Raw genomic sequence first — 18,424 nt, 5'->3', positions numbered from 1 at the left:
CCCGGATGTGGGGCGAAAGACACTCTGCACGTGGCCAGAGGCTTCTCCGGCCTCTTCCCCCTGGCGGCCCCCGGCCACGGCCCACCCGGCACTAGGGCAGCGCGGAAAGGGGCGGGAAGGGGGCGGGGCGGCGCCTGCGCAGGAGGAGGAGGAGGAGGGCGGCGGCGATGGCGATGGCGGGGCGCGCGCTGGAGCGGCTCTTCGCCCTCTACTTCCTGAGCCACATCCCGGTCACGCTCCTGCTGGACGCCCCGGCCCTGTGCCCGCGCCTGCGCGCCCCCGCGGTGAGACCCCTCCCCTCCCTCCCCCCTCCTCAGGCGGAGGGGGGGGGTCTCGCTGTGTGAGCCACGTGACCCCCGCCCCCCAGCCGGGTACAGCAACCGAGACTCAACACTGCGGCCTAGAGCGTCTTGTTTTGAAAGACCCAAAATGGGGAGACCTTGGGGGAGCAAATATTGGCTCGCATGGATAATGCTAGAAGGACAGGCAGCAGCATTGGCTTGGGCTACAGGTTGGATTATTGGTGCAGTATCAAATTAGAGATCATGGATGTTAAAGAAAGAAACCCTTAATTACTTATGGGTTAAAAATGGTTAAGAATGATCCAGAAGATGGAAAATATAGGAGCAAGATGGAAAATATAGGAGACATTTTGTTGAAATGTTCAAATGTGGTTCAAATGTTAAGTAAAACTAAAGACCATCAATTTCACCACTGATTTTCTTAACAATTGCTTATTATGATCCAAGTTCAAAAAAGAAAATTCATAATCTAGCTTGCAAGAACATGATAGACAAACAAGTCATCAAGGAAAGAATATGCCATGATTAATTTATTATCAAATAGTTTCAAAAATGAAAGAGCAAATTAAGAAAGGTCAGCTCAGAGAAAAATTCTGAAAAACTGATAATGTGATAAAACATCTCTAATCAGATGTCTGGAAGCCATAGCTGGATGGCTCAAGCAGAGTAGTCTGAAACTCAACCCTGCCAAGACGCAGGTTTGGGGGGAAGGGAGCAGATCAGGAAGCGCGATTACCCACCTTGGCCGGGACGCAACTGACCATTGCACCCCAGGCAAAGAATTTGGGACCTTGGACGCCTCGGTAACACTGGAAGCCCAGGTCAAGAAGGTAGCGGGCCTGGCTTTTCTCCATCTCTGTCAGGCCCGGCTACTAGCGCCCTACCTGTCTCCTGACCACCTAGCCACCGCCATGCGACGGTTACCTCCAGAATAGATTTATGTAACTCACTCTACACGGGCCTACCCCTGCGGAAATTGCAGCTGGTACAAAATGCGGCTTCTCGGGTCCTCACAGGAACAGCTTGGAGGGCCCCTGTCCAGCCTGTGCTGAGGCAGCTGCATTGGCTACCGATTGCTAGCCGGAGCAGGTTCAAGGTTTTGGTTTTAACCTTTAAGGCCCTCCGCGGTCTGGGACCCACATACTTGAGGGACCGCCTGATGCCTTATGCCCCCACAGGGCGTTACGCTCGGCGGGGACTAATTTATTGGTGGTTCCTGGCCCCCGGGAGGCGCGTCTGGCCTCGGCCAGGGTCAGGGCCTTTTCGGTCCTGGCCCCCGCCTGGTGGAATGAGCTCCCAGAGGAGCTGCGGGCCCTGCGGGATTTGCCATCTTTCAACAGGGCTTGCAAAATGGAGCTCTTCCGCCAGGCCTATGGTTGGGGCCGGCGCCCCCACCCTTTTTAGATCGGACCTCCCTTTATATCTACATCAGCAGTGCCCCCTGGTTTTTCGGATAGTTCCGCCGCCATCAGGTAGGGTGGGTTGGGTGGTTGGGAATTCTTTTAGGGGTTTTATGTACTAGGGGTTTTATGGGGGTTTTACATGTTGTTACCCGCCGCGAGCCTCAGGGGAGTGGCGGGCTAGAAATCTAATAATAATAATAATAAGAAGAAAAATGTTCAAATGATTCTGAAACACAGCAAGTCAAAGATTGTTTGACAATGGGCTCAAAACTTCAAAGAATATAAATATGGACCAATGGGAGGCTTTGTGAGTTGTTGAATTGAAGTTCACTCGATGTCAAATATTATTAGAAAATGTGTGCAGAATGTTTTATAGGTGATACACTCCCCACAAAGATATAGTAAAGGTTAATAGCGGCTATAATGGGGAAATGTAATGAAATATATGCATTTTATCATATGTGGTAGACATATCAGAGAGTGAGGAAATATTGGATTATGATTCATGATGGATCTTAAATGTATGTTATTAAATATAATACCAAATAATATTAAAATGTATAGTGAGTATATATATAATGTATAGTGACTGATATATATAATTGAAAGACCTCGTACTAAAATTTGTATCAAAATAATTAAAATTAAAAGCTACTAAAAAGACAGGATCAGAATTAATTACAAAAATGGATTTTTGTCAATATACCCCATAAATATGTGGTGATGGTGGTGGAAGGCCAGTCTCATGGGCCCCACTGCCACCTAGAGAGTCATCCATCATCTTGGCACCATCTCTGTAAATGGGGTGCCTCTTTCACACCCTAGGGGCCAAGAACAATGGGCCCCAGTCCCACATATTGAACCAGGAGATGCAGCTGAGCAGCAGAGAGGAGGAGGACAAGGCAGGCCAAGCTCTGAGGCCAGCAGTTGGGGCAGCACTAGGGGGAGCTCTGCCTGATTGTCCACCCCATTTTTTCACCATCTCTTTGACTTTTGCTGCTAATGTTGTGGTTGTGCCCTGACTCAAGGAGGGCAACGGTGGCCTCACTGGGCAACGCGGAGGCCCCAGGCACAGTGCAGAGGGCAGATTCGAGCTCTTCAGGGAGCCTGGCATGCCAGACACAAGTGGAGGTTAGGGGTGGCCTGGATGAGGCATGTCCTCCTGAGCTAAGGTCCCCAGCCAGCAGAGCCAGTCCCCCTGCCCTGTCTTCCAAGTGGGTGGGCAATGAGCAGGAGTGGCTGGGGAGCCGCTGGGAGTGGCAGGTAGCCTTCACCGTGGGCCAGCAAGGGATGGAGGGGCTGATAGTGTCTGCTGGATACCTGAAGGGCTTCTCAGCCCGGAGAGATGTGGGTGAGACACATTAAAAGGCTTCCTAGGGACCTGTTAGAACTCAGAGGCTCTCTGAGCCCCACCCAGGAAGTCCTGGTTTTCTCAGGCAGTGGCAAACCCCCGCTAAATGCTCTTCGTCCTGCCTTGGGTGCCCAGGTTACCCTCCTGTGCTAAGATTCTCAGATGTCAAACAGGAGCGCCAAGGAAGGTCCATTGTGGCTGCACAGAGACAGGCAGCAGCCAACTACGCTTCAAGGTGATACAGTCTTTTTGATACTGGCCCCTACCTGGTGGAATAAGCTCCTGGAAGAGCTAAGGACCCTGGAGAAGCTCTTGCAGTTCTGCAGAGCTTGTGAATCACAACTCTTCCACCAGGCATTTGGTTGAACCCAAGTAGCAGAATATCATTGGGTCCCTCCTCCAAGTACCCCTCCTATGGGCCACGAGGCCTTGCGGCCAAAGGAGATGGGTGGGATAAAAGACCAAAGGAGATGGGTGGGATAAAGATAAAAGGTAAAGGTATCCCCGGTGCAAGCACCGGGTCATGTCTGACCCTTGGGGTGACGCCCTCTAGTGTTTTCATGGCAGACTCAATACGGGGTGGTTTGCCAGTGCCTTCCCCAGTCATTACCGTTTACCCCCCAGCAAGCTGGGTACTCATTTTACTGACTTTGGAAGGATGGAAGGCTGAGTCAACCTTGAGCCGGCTGCTGGGATTGAACTCCCAGCCTCATGGACAGAGCTTTCAGACAACATTTCTGCTGCCTTACCACTCTGCGCCACAAGAGGCTCTTCATGGTGGGACAGGGATTTCTTATTTTATCTCTGTAAATTACCTGGCCGGGAGTAGCGGTTAATAAGTAAAACAAACAGATAAATAACTCTGGCCTTGAAAACTCAACTGTAACTGCCTGGGAGAATCAGTGAAGCTGTTCTCATGCAACTGGCTGGCCAGTGGGAGAAGAGCTGGAGATTAAATGAAGGGAGCCAATCCATTTTCTGCCATTTTATGTCTCCTCAGCTAACAGAAATGGTCAAGTGGTATACAACTTCGTTTAAAGACCCCTTGATGGCCCAGTGCCCTGCCTGGTTCAAGTCGCTCATATGCTGTGAAGTCTTCTTGCAGCTGCCTTTCTTTCCTGTGGCGGCTTATGCATTCTGGAAAGGTTAGTGCACAACGTTATTTGGACAGGGTAGCTCTGCTCCTGGCCATAAGCAAAAGCCCTGCCTTTCCCCATCATCTCAAGCGGCAGGCATGTGAAAGACTCAACCAGTCTCCCTTTTGCTGTGGGCTTGGTTCAGCCCAGGCATTGGGGATCCTCCCCTTCTCAGTGGTAGTGGTCCTAGAAATTGCGGCTTCCAGCTTCCTTTTGGAAGGTTCAGCTGTGTCTAGCAGGAGGGCCCTGAGTCTGGCCCTCCTCTGACCTGATCTGGGCCCGGAAGGCTGGCCTTTTCAATGCTTGTGTCTGGTTCATCTGGGTGCAAAGTTCTACTGGGTGGAGCACAGATGGAAGGTTGGTGAATCTTCACAGACCATGGAAGCTGGGGAGAACATGACTTGGATCACCTGCATTGCTTCCATGCGGCAGAAGGGGGGCATTCATGGTGGCCACAATGTGACGCATTGCCCGGCAATCCACACTTGCCACTGAGAGCCCAGATGCCGCAGGTAATCCGTTTTCCCTCTTATACTGGACTAGCTTCAAAGCCCATTCCTAAGAACAGGCCTTGAAAGGGTCCACTCCCCTGGCCCCTGGCCAGGCAGCTTAAGGTGGCTTTGGGCCACAGCTTGCAGCCAAATCAAATGGATGGGTGGGTGCTGGCCAGCTTGTTAGCAGGGCCGGGATAGAACTCCTTACCAAGCAGGCCAGGAGGCCCTCATTAGCAGGCCCTCCACCACAACTCTTTGCCCAGGGCCCTCTCCCCATACCTGCTGCTGGCTCCAGGCACTGAGGCGCATCTGAGAGCAAAGAGGCTAGAGTCCAGGGATGGAGGGCGGGAGCTGCAGGGGCAGGGCCAGTCAAGGTGCAGCCAACTTTGCTGGCTGCACCCTGATTGGCCCTATTCCAACTTGGACAGCTGGAAACGTTCCACCCCAAATATATAGAGGAACCATGGATAAGGATGAGTTTTGTATGACCACCTCCTCCATGTCTGGTCGCCCTTCCGATTATCCATCCCCCTTCTTTTAAAATCTGGAATGCATACATGCAACTGCTTGGGAGACACTTGGAGCTGAAATATTTTTTAAGTTCCGTGTCTGAGCAGCAGAGTGAAGGGGTATTCCGGTCCTTCTGCCACCCTCCTCATGCTCATCTCTGCATTTCTGCTACATTTGGGCTCTGGGAACATTCTCCCCACCCCCTTCCAGTTCCTCCTCAGGCTGGGCAAAACAATGGGACCAGTTCTCTCAGCTGTCTGGACAAGGAGATGCTTCCCTCTGTGTCATGGACCCCCTTTGCGATCCAGGCTGAAGGGCTAGCTCAAACAGCATGGTGGATGGCAGCAAATTTTCCCTGGCTGTGGAGGGCCAGATGGGAGTCCTGCCCCCCCCCCGCTGTGACTTATATAGGTGGCTATATTCTTAGACTTCAACCACAGTACAGCTGCATTGCTCAGAGCTTAGAAACAAATAGTCCATGTGGCCGTGGGGGGGGGGGGGGGAGGAAGAGGTAATGGAGAAAACCCTCCTTGGAAAAAGGCCAGCATTGCTCCGTGGTCACTCTGGGAAGCACAGGTCGAGCGGAGGGCCCTCAGTGCCCTGGCACCACCAGGTCTTTCTAGAAAGCAGGGGAGGGGCCAGGCAGGGCTTTTCTCCCTCGAGGCTTCTGATTGGCTGGCAAGTTTTTCTTTGGCAGCAGCTGCCAGCATAGCACAAGGATCTTCAGAGTGTGATTGAAGGGAAGCTGCAACAGCCATTTTGTGACTGGTTCTGCCTCCTGCAGCAGCCATCCTTAACCACACCCTTCTGAATTTGAAGAGCGGCCACAGGCTCAAAACTGCGTAAAAGAGAGCTTGGGAAGAGATGGCCGGCTCAAGACCAGGGGTGTCTCGTTAAAAGTCCAAGCTGGGAGAGCACCGGCCTCAGCCTGGGGGGAGTGCATTCATCATCATTCTCATCCCATAAATGAAGTAATGCGGAGGCAAGGATAAAAGACAGCCATGGATAGAAAAGAAAAAAGTCCGTTGTAGATCTAACTCTCATTTTAATCTGTATACATAACATGCTGGCCCTCTGATGGGGGGATGGCCCTCACCCCCAAGGGCCACTCAGATAACTTGGCACTCCGTCAGGAAGCGCCGGTGGCCCTCGGATTGGCCCTCAGGGGACAGGCCCTTCCTCCCCCTGGCCTGGAAGGGCTGCCTGTCTCTTCCCTGGAGTCTGAGCTGCCATCTTCCTGCAGGTCACGTCGCTGCACCCCGTCTCCTCACTGACACCAGGGGAACCGACAGTGTCCTCCCCAGAGCACACCAGGCCGCCTGCCCACTCGGACGGTAGCTCCAACCTCCGCCTGTACTTCCTGTGCCCTGTGGCAGCCACTCTGCGGGATCTTTCCACATGACCTCAGTGAACGGGGCAGCCACCCTTCCCATCCCCTGGTGGTCATGCTGCTCTTGCCGCATTCCTGGCTTCCAGCGGCCGAAGCACAGGATGCCTAGGAGCGCTCAGCCCTGCCACTGCTGCCCTCAGCCTACTCTTGGTTGATGCCATCCATGGCACAGGCTGAGCAGTCCACAGGGGAAGGGGGCAGTGGTTTAGTGGGCCGCGAGGGGAGCTCCTGCCGCCCTGCAAGTGCTCCTTTTGCAGCAGGCAGTGAGAATCTGGGCACGCATTCCTCCCTGCCCGTTTTTAAAGTGGCCTTCCCCTCCACCCCACTCTCGCTGTGCTCACGTGGCAGCTGCTGGTGGGGTGCGGGTGAGAGCTTCGGCACTGGGAGGGTGCGCCTTCACCGCAGCACCCTCCACTGTGCTCCAGCGGCGACTGCTCGCAAGGGTGCGTGGGTGCTGCCGGCTTCTAGCTGGCTTCTAAAGCTGGCTCTGCCCCCTAGTACATCATAAAACTTGTCCAGTCCTCAGAAAACGTATCTGTACATTGGATGCGGTTTCTTTGTGTCTGTTGGTAACATGTTCATTTAGTTGAAGCCACATACAGTGTTTGGCTCATCTCACTAGAGAGGGCTCCAGACAGCATGTAGCAGCGGTCACCAACCTTTTTGTGGTTGAGGACCGCCTCTGGGGGTGGGGGAGAGCCAGCAGCCCGGGCACCACACACGCGCGGCAGGTGCATGCAAACACGCATGCACATGCAATTGCGCCAGCAGGGGGCGCAAACACGCATGCACGGCAGCTCCGCGCATGCGCATTTGTGTCCGCCGTCTTGCAGCGAGAAGCTAGCCTGGCCGTCAGCGAAGCTGCCGCTTTGGCCGCTCCAGAGCCACATGCTGGCTGCTTCGCTCGAGGCCTGGTGAGCTTCTCGCTGCAGGGGGGGGGAAGGGAGGCGGTGCCGCTGCCGGCCCAGTACCGAGGCCTTTCCGGCCCGACACCGGGCCACAGACCAGCATCATTCCCTGCCATCACAACATCTCTTTCAGGGAGGCTCTGCATTGTGTTACTTTCCTGAGGTCACCAAGCAGGCTGACATGGCAGAGTGCCAGCCTGATATGCACTTCCAACATCACACTGGGACCAGGTAGAAGTGGTGCAGTTCTCTACCAGATGCAGCTGCCGATTCTTCACTGGCAGAGCTTATGCTTGGCATCCAGAAGGCCCCAGGTTCAGTCCCTGGCATTGCAGGTCAATGGGTGTCAGGTAGCAGATGCCCACCACCCAGATATTCATTCACTCAACAGCCATATCCTGATGGTACTTGGGGCACCTTTTTAGGTAGGTGCAGTTCTGGGCTGCACAGGGCAGGGCCATTTCCCAGAGAGAAGCGGCAGGATCTGGACTTCCTTCAGAGAGTTCTCATTATGACGAAGTGCCCCTCTGGTTGAGGCCAAGTTCCTTCCCTGCTGGCAGTATTTGGGACTCAGATTACCAAGAGAAGACTGAAAACCATGCTTTCCCTTTTCAAACCCAGGTGACTGCAAGTGGATTCGAACCCCTGCCATCATCTATGCCACACACGTGGCCACGACCCTGGTGCCCCCGCTGGCACACATTTTGCTGCAGGATTTCTCAGGCTCCAGAGCTGCAGGACCAGCGACGGGGCAGGAACGCCTCTGGCTCGTTGCCATTTATAGCCCTTATCTGCTGATCCCGCTACTGCTCCTTGCGACCATGCTGCTCCACCCCTCCTACAACTCAGGAGAGAAACTGAAGACCACTTAAATGCTGGGCCCTTGAAGCAGCAAGGAAGAGTTGCTGGTCTGAGAAACTGCCACGTTGAGTAGCTGCCCCGATTTTTACAGAATTTAATTATAAAAATCTGGTTGAGATCTGGCAGCTTCCTTGTCGACTGCAAAAGGTGCTGTATATGGGTGGTCTGAAAACGAGATTTGAAGAACCTGTTCAGAAAATTAATTTCTGGTTATTTCACCTGCTGTGTCAAAGAACTGAGCAACAAGGGAGTTTTTTAATCTTACAGGCTATGGTCTTTCCAGATGTGATCATTTGGTAAGGTGCTTGCCTCCCCCCCCCGAACAATAACAATACAGAATATGAAACGTCTCCCCAAACTAGATCAATGTCTAGCATAGAGAGCTATTTTAGGTCTGATCTACATGTTCTACACAATAAAGTAGTATAATTCAGCCTTGTATATAATTATTTTTAAAAGTTCTTGAGTCCACACCTTATGCAAATAGGAAACCTGCCCCTTCTGCTCCCTGTAAGCAGGATCCGTGGCCAGAGGCACTCTGCCACCTGCATGGAGCTGGTCTGTTATGGCCTCCTAGGATGGCTGATGAGGGGTGGGTGGAGGAGTGACGTTTAAGAATGGCCTTCTGCTACACACACATTTGTAAGGCCTCTCAATATTATAAAGTACTACTGAAGTCCATCTTGTATTCTGGTGCCTGGTTCCACTGACAGTGGTCTCTAGTTCCCCAGTTATCGCAAAAGAGGTTACCGCGGCTTGCGTAGCCGGCCTTGCTGCTTCATCTGCTGCAGAAGACGGCTTCTGTCCCCCAGTACTTCCCTTTGGCATTTGGGACTTTGCAGCCCATTTTGAAAAGGTTTGCTGGCATGAAATTCCTATCTCCAGAACCACATGCTGGAGCATTACAGTTTTAGGAACTCACTAAAAGTTCACTAAAATATTCCCAAGGGAAATATCAGGACAAGAATTTCAGCAGTTTCTTCTGAATTGCTCCTTCACCAGGGAGGTCAGAGCAGTTAAGTCAGGACACCAACAACCTGCAACTCAGTGTGTGATCTGCCCCCTTCCTCCCCCCCCCAAGACTCGTGATGGGAGAAAGCAGGTGCTTTATTGGATAGCATCAAAATAGCTACAAACACAGGCTGAAAAGGAGCCCTCAGTTCAGGTACCGTGTTGCTTCTGGATTGTCACCTCCCCCACAAAGGAATGCTTTGCCTTGAGATGCGGATGGTCAGCCTAGCAACAGTAGGGGCTGGTCACTCAGCCAAAGGTGGTGGGGATGGCCCAGGTGCCAGGCTGGCTTGAGAGGCCATGATTTAGAAAGGTGTGGAATGTAGGGGGCTCAGTCAAGGAGAGGTAATGGACTAGCAGTGGTCCCCAACCTTTTTATCACCGGGGACCGGTCAACGCTTGACAATTTTACTGAGGCCCTGGGGGGGGGTAGTCTTTTGCTGAGGGATGTCGCCGCCCCCTGAGCCCCTGCTCCACTTGCTTTCCCGCAGGCACCCCTGACTTCCTGCCGCCCATTGGGGGCGCTGGCAGTAGCAGCTGCGCAGCGCCACGCTGAGGGGGAGCCCCAGCCATGGTAGCCGCCAAAGAGCACCAAATGTGAACCGGCGGCAGAGTGGCAGGGCAGCCCCTGACGCAGCAGCAGGGGAGGAGGACGAGGAGCAGCGGCCCAGTACCGACTGATCCACAGTTTGGTACCAATTACCGGACACCACAGTAAGTCTTTGGTAAAGCAAGTTCCACAGAGACAGGACTGACCCCCAGGGTGGTCATATGTGAACCCACATATTTATTTGCCAGTTTTTTCAGTGGCTGCAAATACTTAAAATGCTTGGTGGAGACACAAGTCTGGTTCCCTACCTTCTGGTTCCCTACCCTATCAGCTTCTTTTCGCCATACTTTTTATGGCTCTCCTTAGCTAGTTCTTCTTCTTCATTCTTCTTCTTAATCTTCCTCTTCCTCCTCCTCCTCTTCCTCTTCTTCTTCTTCTGGAGAGCCAGAGGCAGAGTGGCAGGGCAGCCCCTGACGCAGCAGCCGGGGAGGAGGATGAGGAGGATCCGCAGCCTGGTACCAACTGATCCACCGACCAGTACCGGTCTCCAGACCGGGGATTGGAACCACTGGGCAATACCACTAAGTGTCAGGATTGTTAGCAAACCCCGTCATAAATTAGCCTGAGTTTCTCCATGACAGTTAGATTGACCTTTGCCGCTTGGTGCCTGGGAGCTCCAGGCCCCTATATCATGCATGCTTGTTAAAAGCATGTTAAAACTATGTTGATGTAGCCATTATCTCTGAATGTTCCTTTCCTTGAGGCCTCTCGGCTGGGCCAGCTTCTGCTAACCATAACACCTTATCTAAGCCTGAAGACAGCCAAGGACATGTGAAAGTAACACTGTTTTTAATTGTATCTGTCTCCTCTTCCTTCCTCCCCTCCCTTGGGAACTTTCAAGTTTTGGGCGGGAGAACTGTATTGATAAGGGGAAGCAAATCTGTCCTCAGGCAGATTTGACTTGTCTAGTCTAGGTGTATGAAGTATTTCTCAATAAAACTTTCTGTTTCAAAGAAGTTGGTTGTGAGTCCTTTCAACGTCTGACACTAAGATCAGTTTCCTGAGAGATCTTTTGCCCATGAAGAAGAGCCATGTGATTGAGCCTGGCCTGTGTCATGCTGGACCTTAGAAAGGTCTTTATTCTACAAAGGCATGAGAATGACCTTTCTGAGGTGCAGGAAGAAACAGAGGTATGGTAAGGCCTATTCTGAAAAGTTAGTTCTGGTAGTAGTTTACACAGATATTTTCCTTGTTCTCCACTGAACAGATAATCAAATCATGAAGAGCTAAAAGTTTAACTTTCCGCTGTCTTGCAATATCTCAAAATATGTCCCGATGAAGTTGTAGTTGGGACGCATCCAAGTCAGCTTTGTAAAAGTTTAGAATGTACGTACTATCATCTTCTCCTATAGCAAACTTTTCAACTTTGGGAAAATCTGAGGAAAAGCTATTGTGTAAACTGCTGTAGACATCCTTATCCATGGTTCCTCTATATCAGGAGTAGTCAAACTGCAGCCCTCCAGATGTCCATGGACTACAATTCCCAGGAGCCCCCTGCCAGCATTCGCTGGCAGGGTGGCTCCTGTGAATTGTAGTCCATGGACATCTGGAGGGCCGCAGTTTGATTACCCCTGCTCTATATAATTGTGAAATGCCCCTGTGGGAGGAGCATATCCCGGGTATCCAGCCTTGAATATGGGCCAATCAGGGTGTGGCCCTACACTCACCACCTTAGAAGCCTCCCACACAGGTGTCAGAGGCAGACAGACTAACAACTAGGCTTCTGAATTAAAAGAAAGTTTTTGGTAGCAGTTCCAATCACTCCAACGTTTGTAGTTGATTCTGATCGATACAGGGAAAGCAAGCACTTATCAATGGTTCATTCTTGCCCAAACGTCCCCCCATTCCCAGGGGGAAAAGTCCCCCCCCACACACAGGTGCCATCCTGGGTGCTCCTCCAGATCCTCACCAGGCTGTCTGGCCTTGGGTGACAAACAGCCCTCCCTTCCTGATAACAAAGTACATTTGCAAAATGGGAGCACAGCATGAAGCGGACACACAAGGCACTGACAAAATAGTTCAGGGTCATAAAAGGGTTATAAAAGGTTTCTTCAAACAACACACATCAAACCAAAATGGAGTCTCTCAGGTCAATCACAAATCATGGCAGCGATCAGAGGGGTTGATCCTGACATTCCGCCCTTCCATAAATATCTCCCTCATCATCTCCCATCCACCGGTCTTGGACATTGAGGGAATTTACGATGGAACTCACATTCCAATTTGGGGCCCCGCACATTCCCAGCCTCCACCCATTCGTGATCCCCCATTGGAAATTCTTCCCAGTTCCCACTTACTTTGTAGTGTGTGTCTTTATCCACAAACACAGGAATGGGGGCAGCTGCAGCGGGGTGCCAAGTGTCTGGAGGAGGGGCTTTCTTCAGCAAGCTGGAATGGAAAACGGGGTGGACATGCCTATAAGTCTTTGGCAATTCTAACTCCACAGTCACAGAGTTAATAATGTGTTTGACTTTGAAGGGTACCACAAACTTGGGCCCGAGTTTGCTTGAGGGCTGCTGGCTGTGCAAGTTCTTGGTAGAGAGATAAGCCAAATCCCCCACCATCCACGCAGGGGCTGTGCTTCTTTTTTCATCAACTTGTTCCTTATAGTCCCTCGGTGGTACCCTGAAGTAAGTGCTTGCTCCACCCCCAGCAAACCCAAAAGTTCCCGCCAAAACTTGGCAACGAACTGTGTCCTGCAATCCATCAAAATTCGTCCTGTGATTCCGTGCAGTTTGTCCACGTGTTCTACAAACTAGGAGGCCAACTTGGGGGCTGAGGGCAACCCTGCGCACGGGATGAAGTGCACCTGCTTTGAAAACGCATGTACCACCACCCAGATGACAGTTTTCCCATGACTCAGTGGAAGGTCCGTGATAAAGTCCATGGTGATTTCTTTCCATGGTTCAGACGAGGTTGGCAAAGGCTGCAGCGGTCCCTTTTTCTTTTCCCCTGCCTTCTTTGCAGTCAAACACACCAGACAAACTTCACATATTCCTGCATCCCTGCGGAGGATCGGCCACCAGTAATGTCTACGCACCAAATGCAACGTTTTGACAAAGCCGAAATGCCCCACCGCCCTAGAATCGTGGCACAGTTTCAAAATGTCCCTGCACGCCGCCGCTGGCATGTGCCGCTTGTCCCCCCGGCAGAACAACTCCTCCTTCTTCTGCAGAGCTGGCCAAAGGCGGGCAAACACTGGGTTGAGCTTGACGTGCTTCTGGACCCACCCCCCAGGGGAGGGTGCGCCGCCAGCCCCCTGGTTCTGCATCACCACTGCCAGCTCCAACTGAGCCGGGGTGAAGATCGTATCCACCAATGGCTCTCGTTTGCACTCATACTTGGGGAAGTGTGATAGGGCGTTAGCCAGAAAGTTCATTTTATCAGGGAGATGTTTCAGAGTGAAGTTGAAGCGGGAGAAAAACTCAGCCCAGCACATTTGTTTTGTGGACAGCATGCAGGGTTGCTTTGCCTGCAAATTTTTATGATCAGTCCAGACCACAAAGGGGAGGGCAGACCCTTCTAGCCAGTGCCACCAGGTAGCCAGTGTGAGTTTTACAGCGGCTGCCTCTTTCTCCCAAATGGCCCAATTCTTCTCTGGCCCGGATAATTTCTTGGAAATGTAGGCGAGGGGGTGCAGATGCCCATCTTCCCCTTTGTGCAGGATCACCACCCCTATAGCTACATCCGAGGAATCTACTTGCACCATGAAAACCTTATTGGGGTCGGCATGGGCCAGCACCGGTAAACAGTGCCTTCAGATTCTCAAAGGCAGCATGGCACTTCCCAGACCAGGACAAAGGGGCACTAGGTTTTCACACTTGTTTCCCTACCCATTGGTTTTTAACAAGCCCGTCAGGGATATTATTATTATTATTATTATTATTATTATTATTATTATTATTATTATTATTATTATATTTATATCCCGCCTCTTCCTGAAGGCTCGAGGAGGCTGGCAAAGTTGGGAATGAAAGAACGATAGAAATTGGTGAACCCCAAGAAGCTTTACAGCTGCTTGCGTGCTAGGGGGTTCCCATGCCAACAAGCCCTGGACCTTACCAGGGTCCTTTCCATGCCTCCAGGGGAGATCCTGTAGCCCAGTCCTTGTGAAACTCACACCTAGACAGCTTGGCATACAAATGGTTTTCCCGCAAGTGGTGCAAAACCTCTCGTACCAACTGCACATGCTCAGAGGGATTTTCTGCATACAGATGAATGTCATTCAGGTAGACCAGAGCTCCCTTGTACAACAAGTCATACATCACTTAATTAATTACATTCATGAACACGCCAGGTGCGCTGGCCAATCCGAACGGCATGGCAGTATATTCAAATTGCCTCCCCCAGGTCCAGCTTCATAAAGTCTCGTGCCTTCCCTAGGTGGCCGAGCAGATCTTTGATCAGGGGAAGGGGGTAGGCATTGGAGGTTGACACCACATTCAGCCCCCAGTAATTTGTGCACAGCCTTAGCATGCCTTAGCATCTTTTGTCTTCACAAACAACGCAGCCATGGAGGAGGTTGCGGGCCGGGTAAAGCCCCATGCCAAGTTTTTGTCCAGGAAAGCCCACAGCTCGGCCATTTCCCGGGGGCTCATGAAATACAATTTCACTTTGGGAAACAGCTATCCTGGCTTTAGTTCAATGGCACAGTCCGTCCCTCGATGGGGCGGCAATAGATTGCACGCCTTTTCCTTGAAAACATCCAGTAAGTCCCAGTGTTCCCTAGGCAAGCCTGGGGGCTCGGCACGGCATACTGCTGCGTGTTTGTGCTGCCCTTCCATTACACTTCCCTGCACTGCCCATCGAAAGTGATGCTGACAACCTGGGTCATTAAAATGGAGTACCCAGGATCTCTAGCGCACACCGGGATCATGCTTGCACAGCTAGTCCAGCCCCAACACAAACAGAAAAGCTGCACTCAGAGCCACCACTGGCTGAATCCGCTCCCAATGTTCTGAGATTTCTAAGTCCAGTGGAAGGGCGCGAGACACTGCCTCCCCCCCCCTCACACATTTGCCATCCATTTGGGCAAAAGGAGCGGCTTGCAGAGTGGCTCCACCCCCACCCCGAGTCTGGACCAGGGTCAGATTAATCAGGGTCCGGGTACACTCACAGTCTAGAATGCCCTGCACCCCCACTCTCCTCCCTGTCCCAGGAACAGTCAAAGTCATTGGGAGGAGCAGTAGGGGAATGGGACTCATTTCCTGACGGTTCCAGGGACGCTCTTCCATCGTCTGTTGCGCTCTCGCTAGTAGACGAAGATGAGTAGCCAATGGGTTCCAGTAGAGGAGTCAGGAGCGCATTTGCTGTCTTCTTCCCGGTGGACGGTCCCTTGGCCAGTCCGGTGGGGGGCTTGCTGGGGGTAGTCTTCCCCGGGGTCTTCTTTTGGCCCGATGACTTGGTCTTCTTGGATGGGCAGTTGGCAAGGAAGTACCCCTGCCCTCCGCATCCCAGGCAGAGCCCCTTCTCACGGCGCCGTGTGTGCTCCGCCGCTAATTTCTTCCCACTCTTGGGCTTGTCCTCCTCCAGTTGGGCCGCCAAACGCATCCTCTTCTCCACTTCTCCCATCAGTCTGACTCAGCCCATCATGGTCTCCATGTCATCCAGGTTCAGATAGTTCTTGGCCAGGTCCTTGCACAATCCCTTCCGGAACGCCTGGACCTGTTTGCGCCTCCACCCAGTGCGGGATGGAAACCACTAATTTTCGAAATTCATGGGTGTACTGTGCCAACGACATCAATCCTTGCTTCAGGCTTTGCAGGTTCTCCTCCTCCGTTTCCGCCTTGAAGGCATCCTCAAAGCACTCTTGCATGCAGCGGATGAAACGGTCATAATTCCGAACTTTGGTTGGGGCATACTTGTAGAGGCTGATGAACCACTTCACGGCCTCTCCATCCAGGCAATTGCCTACGAAGTGCACCCAATCCGCATCGTCCTGGAACGTATGGCCAAACTCCACTACGTAGCCCTGCAGTTGGATCAGGAACCCGTGTAACTCCTCAGCTTCTCAGTTGAAGTGGGTGCGGAATCGGAGGTAGCGGTGCCCATCCCCTGCAGCCTCCGGGGCTAAGGCCGCTTGCCCCGCAGGTACATCCTGCAGCAGCTGATTCGGGGCCGCTTGGCTGGTCGGTGGTTGGTTTACTGGCGGCTGAGTTGGGGCCAGAGGTTCCCCTCCGCCCTCAATGGGGGCTGCTGGCTCCCGGGCCGCCCCTCTCAGTGCCGCCAACCTGATGCCTCCCTCCAGAACGAGCGTCGGGCACCTCAACTCGGCCAGAAGGAAACGGGCGCCCTGCTGCAGGTCCTCATCCGGGTCTTCGGTCACTGTTGCAAGCCACTCGCGCCATCCAGTCCCGAAGTTCCAAATTCTCCAGGAGAATCGCCGTCTCCTGGTCGGGGACCCCATGTTACAGTGCTGGTCCCTACTCGACACCCGCTGGCTTGTTGTATCTGGGGAGCCTCCTGCGACCAGTGACATGTCTCTCCAAATAATAGTCCATTCCTGGGCTGTCCAAGGCCCGGGCTAACCCAGATCGGGCAGTGGTCTGGGTAGTGGTCCTGGGACGCGTCCCGGATGGGGTTGCCGTGGCCGTGCCTCCGGTGGCTTGCGCGGCTACATCCCCGGGATCCGCCTCCTTGTCCTGCTGCAGCTGGTCCGGAGCAGGCTCCTCTCTGTGGTCTGACATCTCGGCACGAAGAAGAAAGGTTGGGAGAATCGACTAACTGGCAGAGGCAGACAGACTAACAACTAGGCTTCTGAATTAAAAGAAAGCTTTATTGATAGCAGTTCTGATCAATCCAACATTTGTAGTCAATTCTGATCGATACAGGGAAAGCAAGCACTTATCAATGTTTCATTCCTGCCCAAACGCCCCCCCCTGTTCCCAGGGAGAGAAGTCCCCCGCCCTCAGGTGCCATCCTGGGTGCTCCTCCAGATCCTTGCCAGGCTGTCTGGCCTTGGGTGACAAACAGCCCTCCCTTCCTGATAACTCCTGGAACTAGGTAACAGCAAACCTCCTTCATTCTTTTGGACTTCTTGTTTTCTATCCTGTTTTTAAGTGGCTCTCTCCTGTCAAGAGGAGGGACAAAGAAAGTGAGTGCGCCCCTGTATTTCCTTCCCTAAGCCTGCTCTTAGAAGAATCCTCTGTTAATCAACAAAAGTTTTGGACTGCTTGAACTGTTTTGTTCTATTTCCATCAAAGACAAGAGCTTGACACAGGCAGGAGTGAAAAGGCCAGATATTAACTCTCTGAAGATATTGATTCCTGCTTATAGGATCCAGAATCCTATCTCTTGAGAGCCTCTGCATCAGTGCTGCCATGTGCAGATTGTGGGAAGGCAGGACGAATTAAGCTTCCCAAGGAAAGTGAGGCACACCATGTCTGAGATGGCCAGAGAGAAGGGTGGGATCCAATCTGAATCCATCAGTGACTGAGTTTTAAGGCTAATCCTCCACCTGTGGTTCCGAGATTCGAAGTTTGTAACAGCCTGTTTGTAGTGCTGTGACTTCCTTTTCCACTATATTGAAGCAAGGAAGAAAAGAAAATTGTTTTACCCAGGAGCAAGCAGAAATGGACAGATCTCAGCCCCTTGTGCTGACCAGAACTTTATCCTTGCCTATGGAGCAGCAGCCAGGAGGGCTTGGAGATTCTTTTCCAGCCCAATTGTTATTGTTGCCACTAATTTCTTTTGACATCACTCTACACTTTGCTTGTGTACCAAGAACTTGTTCTCTACATGCTAGAATTATAGCATCACCCAAGTTACAAGAGCCCAAATTATCAATGGTTATTATGTTCTCCCTGTTCGCTCTCAGAAGTCCTGAGTGGCAGGAACGTGAAGAAGCACAATAAAAGAACACTATGCGTATTATTTCGTGAAGGGGGGTCGGCATGAGGAATTTTGTATGTTTCTATATAAATTGTATTTTTATCTGATAATTGTTTGAAGTGTGCCAGTTATCCAGGTTCCTAGGCCAGAGTGGGGAGCAAAAGTGTTTTGTATAGAAGCTTACTAAGAGAGGTGTGTAAAGGACATCTATACTGCAAACACTTTGGCATATGAACCTCTAGGAATCCTTGATTTAAAAGTTTAAAGGTTTCTATTTTATTTATATTCTACATTCTATTTGTATTTGAATTTAATTGCTTCATATGTGCTAAGCATATAGTTAACCTATAGGAAGGCAGCCATTCCCCTCATTCACCTTTGATCTTTCTCTCGAGCTTGGTTTATAGAGTGTTTAGGCAAATTATTATTATTATTATTATTATTATTATTATTATTATTATTATTATTATTATTAGATTTATAGCCCTCCACTTCCTTTGTTTCATATGGGATTCCCAGACTCTAAAGTACTAGCTACCGCCTATGTCTACATTGTTGAAAAAATCTTCTGAAGTATATTTTGGTATTTTAGCCCAAATTGCAAATCTTTCCTATGGT

At 51.5% G+C, this 18,424-nt stretch overlaps 1 protein-coding gene across 1 annotated transcript; it reads left to right on the top strand.

The window, feature by feature from the left end:
• Window position 1: 1 nt before the first annotated feature.
• Window positions 2–8,788, top strand: TMEM97 (transmembrane protein 97). The gene is made up of 3 exons (XM_077312816.1): window positions 2–284; window positions 4,057–4,201; window positions 8,116–8,788. The coding sequence occupies exons 1-3, from the start codon at window positions 168–170 to the stop codon at window positions 8,364–8,366; spliced, it is 513 nt and encodes a 170-aa protein (XP_077168931.1). The 5' UTR covers window positions 2–167; the 3' UTR covers window positions 8,367–8,788.
• Window positions 8,789–18,424: the final 9,636 nt, after the last annotated feature.

This window comes from Paroedura picta, chromosome 15, assembly GCF_049243985.1.
Source record: "Paroedura picta isolate Pp20150507F chromosome 15, Ppicta_v3.0, whole genome shotgun sequence".
In the NCBI taxonomy this organism is placed as follows: domain Eukaryota; kingdom Metazoa; phylum Chordata; class Lepidosauria; order Squamata; family Gekkonidae; genus Paroedura; species Paroedura picta.
This window is presented reverse-complemented; position numbering and strand designations above follow the sequence as displayed.